This window comes from Hordeum vulgare, chromosome 4H, assembly GCF_904849725.1.
Source record: "Hordeum vulgare subsp. vulgare chromosome 4H, MorexV3_pseudomolecules_assembly, whole genome shotgun sequence".
Classification (NCBI taxonomy): Eukaryota; Viridiplantae; Streptophyta; class Magnoliopsida; order Poales; family Poaceae; genus Hordeum; species Hordeum vulgare.
In genome coordinates this window covers 176,511,639-176,521,782 of record NC_058521.1, presented here as the reverse complement: position 1 = coordinate 176,521,782, position 10,144 = coordinate 176,511,639, and the positions used below count along the sequence as shown (strand labels likewise).

The following is a 10,144-nucleotide window of genomic DNA, read 5'->3' as shown; positions in this document are numbered from 1 at the left end:
GGGGGGAAAGTGTTTTGATCTAAAGCGCGCGGGGGATTCGAACCCGCGACGCTGCGTAGCATGGCTGGCTCCACCACCTCCGCACAGTACCCGAGCCACTAGGCTGAGGCGACTTAGCTGCACTAACACGGGCAATAGGCAAGATATCCCTGCCTGCTTGTGAAATCTACAAGCCTAAACGAAGGGGGGAAAGTGTTTTGATCTAAAGCGCGCGGGGGATTCGAACCCGCGACGCTGCGTAGCATGGCTGGCTCCACCACCTCCGCACAGTACCCGAGCCACTAGGCTGAGGCGACTTAGCTGCACTAACACGGGCAATAGGCAAGATATCCCTGCCTGCTTGTGAAATCTACAAGCCTAAACGAAGGGGGGAAAGTGTTTTGGTCTAAAGCGCGCGGGGGATTCGAACCCGCGACGCTGCGTAGCATGGCTGGCTCCACCACCTCCGCACAGTACCCGAGCCACTAGGCTGAGGCGACTTAGCTGCACTAACACGGGCAATAGGCAAGATATCCCTGCGTGCTTGTGAAATCTACAAGCCTAAACGAAGGGGGGAAAGTGTTTTGATCTAAAGCGCGCGGGGGATTCGGACCCGCGACGCTGCGTAGCATGGCTGGCTCCACCACCTCCGCACAGTACCCGAGCCACTAGGCTGAGGCGACTTAGCTGCACTAACACGGGCAATAGGCAAGATATCCCTGCCTGCTTGTGAAATCTACAAGCCTAAACGAAGGGGGGAAAGTGTTTTGATCTAAAGCGCGCGGGGGATTCGAACCCGCGACGCTGCGTAGCATGGCTGGCTCCACCACCTCCGCACAGTACCCGAGCCACTAGGCTGAGGCGACTTAGCTGCACTAACACGGGCAATAGGCAAGATATCCCTGCGTGCTTGTGAAATCTACAAGCCTAAACGAAGGGGGGAAAGTGTTTTGATCTAAAGCGCACGGGGGATTCGAACCCGGGACGCTGCGTAGCATGGCTGGCTCGGTTGCCACTAGGCTAGGGCGGTGGATCTGCTCTAAGTGAGGTTCCACTCTAGATGTTAAAACAACCGGCCGTTCTCTCTCTTAAAGCAGAGGAGCGCCGGCGACGGACATGTCGATGCACTCGCATCACACACATGCACGTGCATCCCAGAGAAACGCAGCAGGGAGGAGACTACGCGCTCTAACACTGCTCCACTGTTGCTGCTAAAACCTGTTGCTGCAGCTGCGATCTGCTGCTGCTACAACCTGCTATTGTTGCACTACGCGACGAACGCTACTTCTGCCGCTGCACTACGGCCATCGTGCACAGCCCCAGTGCGCGAGCAGAGGAGGCAAGGGAAGAGGGAGGTGAGTGGGGATGCGGCTCACCTAGGGACAACGAAGAAGAACCGGCGCAGAAGAGGAGGGAGGCATTGACGTCGTGGTGATGAAGTTGAAGTAGCTCGCCGGAGTTGAGGACGGAGCCGGCCTTCGTGGACGTCGGGGAAGCAGCCTCGGGGTCTGATCTGCATGGGAACGGAACCCCACGGAAGCCCGCGTGCTCCTGGTACTGCAGGGGAGGGTCGAGGACGTCAGATCACCACAACCTCGAGCTCTTGCCAGAGCCAGCCATGGCGTGGTGGAGCTCTGGGGCCTCGCCCCGACGGCACTAGGAGGGGAGAGGACGGGAAGAATGGAGAGGCTATGGTTAGGAGAGGGGGCTGGTGTGGTTATAGCCTGATCCACGAGCCACGGGCCGTCTGATACGAGTCGGGCTCGATCTGGTGGCTGTCATGGCGTCGTACGAGGCTGACATCGACTGAGGAAGAAGAGGAACGCGAGGTGGGCTCTCGGTCGAACTAACAGGGTGGGTCTGGCTATATCTCTCAGATAAAAGGGGTTTTGCAAATAAAACATAACAGGCTGCTAAAATAAATCACATGTCTAAAAGGAAAAGGCTTAAAACAAAATAAAAAAATATCCATGGTCTTCTAAAATCATGCGAAAATTTATAAAAATAAATTAGGCAATTTTGAAAGAGTTCAAATAAAATCCTTTTATTTATAATGAGGCTCTGTTTTTAAATAAGACCAAAAGGAAAACTAAAAATAAAACCAAAGTCTATCTTCCATCTATTATGTACTAAAAGCAAAATACGGGTCATAAATAGATAAATAAGCTAGAAATTTCACATTAATTAGAAAATACTAACTGTTGATCTGGTTACTTTTTAACATAGGGTTATTTTGACCGTTTGATCTCCGTAACATATGTAATATTATGGGTCTTTAAATATTGTTTGTTATACTAAAAGCAAAATACGGGTCATAAATAGATAAATAAGCTGGAAAATTCCACATTAATTAGAAAATCCTAACCGTTGATCTGGTTATTTTTTAACATAGGATTATTTTGACCGTTTGATCTCTGTAACATATATAATATTGTGGGCCTTTAAATATTGTACGTGACACATCTAAACGTACATGGGTCAAACAAAATATATATGAAGAAAAAAGTAAGTGCTGGTTAATTCAGTATTAACAAGTATGCCTGTGTTTCTTTTATCTTTTTTTGAGATACCTGTGGGGGTGTGAAAAAGATTGGATTTCTATCGATCCGCACATGGTCGTTACTAACTCCTGTGGCAGCCAGGAAGCCTATGGTTACTGGGTGTGTCCGCTGGAAGATGGTAGCACAGGGCATCTTCAACCGGTTTGGATGTCGGCATATTAATAGGATAGGTGTTTAGACATCTACATCTTTTCGCCACTTCCGGCCTCGGCGCGCTGATCGCTATGTATCTTTTTATTTAAACTTTTTTTCCTTTCGTTATTTCTATACTTTGTGAAAACTTTGTTTGTTTAATATATGGCTGCATGCATCTCTCGGTGCAGAGGCCGGGGCGAGGTCTTCTTTTCTAAAAAATTATAGAAAGAAAAACGTTTCATGTGTATTAGGTTCCCAAGATCGTCTTCCTCTCATCAATTAGGATCGTACTTTTCCTGTCTAGAAAGGAGTTCGAGCGTGGATTCCTGAAACAAAAAATATCTCCAAACAGGGACATCTACGGATACTGATCTGCCTATGGTTGGGCGTGGTGTTGTACCAGCAAAGGATTCCGTGAAGATGTACTGAGAGCATCTTCAACAGTCTGTATGTTCAATCGTTGGTATAAATGTCCACATCAACAACCAACATCACATCATACAAGCTCTTTATGGAGTGTATGTTAATCGTATGTAAAATAACTAAGCGGGTCCACTAAACATGGAAGAAATAACCATGCTTGCCTCGGAGCTTGTGCGTGAACCGTTGCTTCAAGTTCATACGATTTCATTCTCTTTTTTTTTTATGTGACAATTTTACCAACGATGATCATACAACCATTGGAGATGCCCTGATTGTCTACGCGCATGCAAAGTTTTGAAGAATAGGCCGTGAGGATGTACTGTCGGCCATAAATCATCCCGTGAGCATGGACCATCTAATTACCAGCCACATGCATACATTAGCACTGTTCACAAATACGGCTCCAGTTGCTTGTGCCGGACCGGCAACAGTATGGCCGGTGGTTATGATGCCTAGCGGCAGCCTTCTTGGCACATGCCACTTCTTTTGATAATGTGTTCGTCCTTTTGCCTTCTACCAAATAGTCATCAACCCGTGCGGAACACTTCTAATTCTAAATATGACGAAGCTGGTATGATTTATAAATGTTCGAGAGTAACACTAATAATTAGTTTTGAATTATCTTTATCTTTAAACCCGCCGCCGCCGTTTTTGCAAAAAACCCCTCCTATTTTATGATAATTAACCCGCAGTCCTGTTTTTACTGAGATAACGTTTCGCTTTTAACAGGAAAACCCCCTATCCAATCTAGATCTAGACCGTGTTCATCCCCTTCTTCTGCGGAGACGGGTACGGTGCAACGGCGCGGGAGGATGGAGGACGCGCTGGCGACGCTCCGGCGAGGCGTGGGGCAGGCGAATCCGATGTGGATGGAGGCCGGCTGGTTCTCTTGTGAAAAGAAATTCCCACCACTTCTCGGTTTTCGCTCCCTCCCTCAATCCAGCCATGGCCGCCTAGCCCCACCCCACCCTCCCCCGCGTCGCTAGGGTTTCCGCCCTCCTCCTCCCCGCCCGCATCCGCCGCGCGCCCAGCTCCCGCCCGTGGCCGCGGCGTCCGATTCGGCCGTCGGGTGGTCCCGGGCAAGCAATGGCGAATCGAGGAGGCGAGTGGTCGCGGTTCTCGGTGAGCGGCGAGTTGTGCCTCCACGAGCCGCGCTACTTCTGCTTCCTCAGCTGATGGGCTCGGGCCGGCCGCCTTCCTCGGTTTCTCCGTGCTCGGTGGAATCCGCTTCGGAGCATTGAGGAGCCGTCTTCCTGGGTCGGCGCTTTCCCCCTGTTCGTCGGGGAAGAAGAAGATTTGGATCGGTGGGCGGGTCCGGGCTGAAGGTCCGTTGGAGTGCGTGGGATTTGGGCGCGCGGAGGTCGGCAATGGCGAGGGTTTGCCTGGGCGGCTCCGGCTTCGGTTAGGGCCCGCCTCAACCCGAGGCGGCCGCTGCTTCGTAGCGACAGGTTGGGCGAAGCGGCGGTGGAGGATGGAGGAGTTGTTCTGGGCGCAGAGGGAGAAGTCGGGCGTTGCTGCTGGGAGCGCGGCGCAGCTCTGAGCAGCTGCTGCAGCTGCTTCGCGTCCCCGCCGCATCACGGTGGAGGAGTTCAGTGTTGTCCGCTTCGGTCGCGTCCCTCCATGGAGAGAAAGCTCTCCATGTCCGAGATGCCGCAGCCCCTGACGGAAAATGACGGTACATCTCGTCTGCATTAATTCAGCTGTTCAATTCCCAGCTCGTGCTCCTGTCCGCATCTTCAGTGGATTATTTATGGGTTGTGGAATGTTCTGATCGTGCGTTTGAAATGAAGATGATGAACAAATTGTGCAAATTCAGCTCGCGTGTGTTTGTGCATGATTGATCGCATACATGTAGCTCCCTTAATGGCCTGCACCAAACAAATGCTTGCATTGGTTGCTTTTATTTATTTATCGTTCTCATGGTATGGCATTATTGTTACTCAATGTGCCTCCTACTCGTTGTGACTCCTTGTCTGTGTCCAAGTACGAATAGTAGCTTCACATGAGCTTTGCTTTCTGGTGGTTTCTGTTCGCTCATTTGTGCTTGGAACCTTTCAGGGGAGCAAAGGTGTCTGAACTCGGAGCTATGGCATGCATGCGCTGGGCCCCTCGTGTCTCTGCCCGCGGTTGGAAGCCGAGTCATCTATTTTCCACAGGGTCATAGTGAGCAGGTCCGTAGGTTTTATCAGTTTGTACCATCAATATAGATTATGTTTTTAAAAAATATAAAGATAAAGCTAAAGTATAGTTTGTTCCCTTAGTGCTCAGGAGGTTCTTATTCTTTTCCCAATGCAGCATGTAAACATCATATGGTTTGCGATTCTACTGAGACATAGCTTTAGTGAAATATTAAGGGTGTCATTATATGCAGAATCAATTTTGTTGCATGGATGTTGTCCAATTACAGTTTTCTAAAGCCATTTTTAGTGCAGTTCTCTAAAGTGATTTTACATTTGCGTAGGTTGCTGCATCAACTAATAAGGAGGTTGATGCTCAAATCCCTAATTATCCAAATCTCCCCCCTCAGTTGATCTGCCAGCTTCATAATGTAACGATGCATGCAAGTTTACACTTCACACATAGAAGGGACCATCATGTAGTCTTCTAAGAGGTGCCGTGAGATCATTTCTTGATGCTAATGCAGGCCGATGTAGAGACTGATGAAGTTTATGCCCAAATGACACTACAGCTGTTGAGCCCGGTATTAATCACATTTCTCTCTTCTTGTAGCCTGGATTCTGATAACAGGTTATGTAGGTTACAATATTGAAATAATTATTATGTATTCATCGTGAGGTTCCAATGACACAAAGAGCAAAAGGAGCCTTTTCTTCCAATCGAGCTGGGTGCTGCTAGCAAGCAGCCGACTAATTACTTCTGCAAGACTTTGAGTGCAAGTGATACAAGTACACATGGTGGATTTTCTCTTCCTCGACGTTCTGCTGAGGAAGTCTTCCGTCCATTGGTAACGTACAGTAAAATTTAGTTTGTTTTTGTCAATCCATTTATAAGAAATGGTCATATTTTGTGCATTTTAAATTGGGTTAATTAGATATATGACACGTTCAATTTTCTACAGGATTTCTCTCTGCAGCCTCCATGCCTGGAGCTCATTGCAAAAGACCTACATGACAATGAATGGAAATTTCGCTACATATTTTGTGGTATGTTATAAAAAGGCCCTCCTCTTTTATGGTAACGAAACCCACAGTCCTGATTCAGTCAACAACCGATACGAGCACAAAAAAGAACCCCCAACGACACGACCCAGGACCGGCACCCAGTCCCATCTTCCATCTCCAGCGCATCGCCACCCTTGCCACGCCGCCGCGTGCCGCGTCCCCTGCCACGCCGTCGCACCCCGCCTACCCCGTCGATGCTCCTCCCCTTGTCCCAGGCGCCCGCACCTCCGCGGCCTTCATCTGCCGATTGGTGACACGGCCGAGGGCGCAACCAGCAGGGGTGTTGCCTAGGGTTGGCGGCGGAGTCGCTAGCGGACAAGCTCTGGCTGTGGACACGCGGATGGGAGGGGTCCAGGAGCCACCACAACAACCAGGAGAGTCTTCGTAGAGAGCAGAAACATAGAGGACTCGCAAGGCAGCAGCGGCGAGCGGCGACGAGCCCGACGGTCTTGCCAACCTCACCCACCTCGCCGATAAGTTCTCGATACGTATGTTGCGCACCGCCTTCTGCCCACCCCTTCCTGTTGCGGGCTTCCATCGCCTGCTCGTGTGACTTGGACTTGTGCGTTTGTGTTCACGACCATGATTTCCTCAAATTGTGTTTTGCAGCTAGGCAGGTTGGATAGGTAGTTGGCTACTACCATGTGAAACCATCCAATTATTCTTACATATTCAGGTATGCAGTGTGACATTATGAGAATTGGCAAGCAGACTCTGGTACGTTCTTCGTGACATTATGAGAATGATACTATAGTATCTTTCGCTTTATAATTTGACTCATGTTCAGTTTTCCAATGGGTGTCTTCTTGTTTGCGCAGTGCTTGTTAGGAGATTGTGCTTGCTGGCGTCAAGCTATGGACTTGCTAGAAAAATAATATAAAGGTGTGTTCGGTGCTTATATGAGGCCCCAAAATATGATTATACGTACTACTTTGTTTATTCTTTGTATTTGTATGGATATTATCGAACGGATCTAGAGCATAGCCATTCCATTATAGAGAGAGGTGGGGTTTGCTACTTCTATTTCTTAATGAACGGTTGCTAGATATTGCTGATGTAATATATATAATATAGATATTGGATGACCAACTGCACATTCGTATGACTTGTTCGACTCATGTTATAGGCATGTGATGGTTGATTTTATTTTCTATCAATACAACATGGAATAAACAACTAGATGGCTTTACTAAGAACTGGCAATCTAACAGGAACATTTTTACAAGGTCATTCAGAACTCTGCTTAGAAGTATTGGTATCAATTCAAGGGCTCCAGGACAAATTATAGTTCATGCCAGCTGTGAAACGAGCAACACTTATAGAACAAATGAAAATCTTCATTGGGTCTATCGTAGTACAAAAATGTGGGAAGAAAAAGAAGCATGCAACTAACCAGAAAGCAACAGCTTCACGGGGGAGCTTCAGCTGTGCGCACTTGGGGCATTTGAAAATAAAGACCTGTTAGCAAACAACCTGAATAGAATAGCTCGTCTAGAAAATAATAGCCAGCATCCAAATTCTCCATTAGAGGGACGACATGAGCAAAAATGGAGGTGGTGTGGTTCATGGCGTGTGGACGTCGATTCACACCTGGCTGGTGGGAAATTTCATCGAACACCGTCCGTGCAGGCAGCAGGTAGCAAGAGGGAGCGGAGCGAAGGAAAGCGGGGAAGGGGATCTAACGCACATGTTGAGGTTGTCGGTGATCCGGCGCACGCAGTCGAGCATGACGGGCTTGCCGTCGTCGTCCCGGTAGGTGCCCTGCAGTTCGTACATCGAACCATTTCTCAGAACCAGTTGTCGTCGCTGGCGGCATTCGTTTGGACGCAAAAGATCCCGAACAAAGAAACAAGCAAGCGAAGGTACAAGAGAGGAGGGGGGCAAGAGAGGAGGAGGGTCGGCGAGGAAGGCCTCGGTGACGCCGAGGGTGGGGTCCTTGGGCGCCGGCTCGACGTGGCCGAGGAGCGACGCCATGGCCCGCGCCAGGAGCATGGGCGGGGTTCCGCGTCGCCGGATCGCGGAGGCCGCGCGGCGGTACAGCGCCATGGCGGATCCGGCTTGAGGGGTAGGCGGTGGGCTTCTTGGCCGGCCGATCGGTCGCCGAAGCAGGGGAGGGGAGGGGAAAGGTGGAAGGAAATCTGTGTGCTGGCTGCAGCGGGCGGTGGTGGTTTCGGAGGGGAGAAGGGGAGGAGAGAAAGACGTTTTGTTCAATTTATTTTTTGAAAATATATTGTACATAAAAATGCTATTATCCATCAAAAAATAAAACATTATTACCACTCAATAAAAATGATAATTATTATTAAAAAAGTAATCCAATTTTTATGTAAGCAATACATTATATTTTAAAACTTTAAAAGAAACTCCTTCCATTCAAAAATAGATGTCTTACATTTAACATTATAATTTACATTTAACATTTAATGGCAAAACAAGTAGGTTCTGCACCTTTTTTCTAGCCCGATGCAACGCACGGACTCGCAGGAGCTTAGCAAGTTGTGCAAAAAACAATTTAAAATATATATTGTTCAAATTTGTTTTTGAAAATATGTTGTACACAAAAATGCTACTACCCATAAAAAACAAAACATTATTACCACTCAATAAAAATGACAATTATTATTAAAAAAGTAATCCAATTTTTATGTAAGCATTACATTATATTTTAAAACTTTAAAAGAAACCCCTTCCGTCCAAAAGTAGATGTAAGTTCTCCACTTTTTTCTAACCCGGTGCAATGCACGGGCATTTGTACTAGTTCATATTTAAAGTTCTTGTTCATCCAGTAAACAATCTTAAAGAAGTTGTTTTATGATTAGTGTGATTGAATGTTTATAGTACCTTTTTATCCCCAATACACATATGTATATCACGTAGATAATCCTTGGTTTGTATGAGATGTTTGAGGTGCATGACATCCAAATTGTCTTGTTACTTTGGAAATTAACATTTATTATAAGATATTTTATAAGGCCAAAATGAAGAGTGCGGACGTTTGGAGCTCGGCCTCCATGGAGGCCGAAATTTTTGAATAATTCAAAATTCAAACTTTTCGATTTCAAAAAAATCTGGAAAAAAAAATGGAAGTAAAGAAGAATGTTATGCGTATGTGTGCAAAAATTTAGGATGAAATACCTTAAAATACGATCTGCACAAAAAAGACAAATTCATGACCTGAAATGATGAATAGTGTCATGTGTAAAAAAGCCTTAGATTTGTCTTTTTTGCACAGCCCTCATTTCAATGTATTTTTTTCTGAAAATTTACACACATGTGTGTTACGCCTTCACTTATCCCTGTATTTTTTTCAGAATTTTTTAAAATGTAAAAATATGAATTTTCATGAAATTTGAGTTTCAAATTTAAAGGGCTCCATGGAGCTCGGGAGCCAAAAGCAATTTCCGCAAAATGAAGACATACATAGCCGTACTATATAATATAGGCAAATAATATGCATTAGCAATATGCTCCTGTGAGGAATCATGTGAGAATCCACAGGTAATTTATCAATCGCAAGCATGCATGTTAGGAAAATTAGTATATCCACCCAAAGAATAGTATTACGTGCATGCCAAATAATAATAATCAATACCGAGTTGATTTATCATCTGGACTAAACTTGCACGATAGCACTACCTTGCACCTGGCGACATCGGATGCAGCCAGCGCCCGGCAACGTATAGGAGTAGCTCATCAAGCCGCTCCACACAATGCTACTTACGTTTTTCATGCAAGAAGCAATCATCCACGTCTGATCCTGACAATTGATTATCAAGGATGATCGGCCTTCCACTGCAAAACTGCATGCTCCCTTGTCCAAACCGTTTATTAGTAGTAAGCAAAGCACTACAATTCTGACTTCCT

General features: G+C 46.7%; 1 protein-coding gene across 9 annotated transcripts; it reads left to right on the top strand.

Annotated features, from left to right (window-relative positions):
- The first annotated feature begins 3,854 nt into the window (after positions 1-3,854).
- LOC123448331 (auxin response factor 25-like) lies at positions 3,855-7,385 on the top strand. Of its 9 annotated transcripts, XR_006631691.1 has the most exons (6): positions 5,198-5,269; positions 5,560-5,583; positions 5,743-6,063; positions 6,178-6,768; positions 6,890-6,997; positions 7,099-7,385. XR_006631691.1 is itself a non-coding variant. In XM_045125171.1 (3 exons), exons 1-3 carry the CDS (start codon positions 4,719-4,721, stop codon positions 5,704-5,706), a joined length of 315 nt encoding a protein of 104 aa, XP_044981106.1. In that variant the 5' UTR covers positions 3,855-4,718; the 3' UTR covers positions 5,707-5,799. The 9 variants fall into 9 exon arrangements, 1 of the variants encoding a protein (XP_044981106.1); XR_006631692.1 differs by lacking the exon at positions 5,560-5,583 and having other exon boundaries at positions 5,193-5,269; XR_006631693.1 differs by lacking the exon at positions 5,198-5,269 and having other exon boundaries at positions 5,560-5,709; positions 5,829-6,063.
- Positions 7,386-10,144: the final 2,759 nt, after the last annotated feature.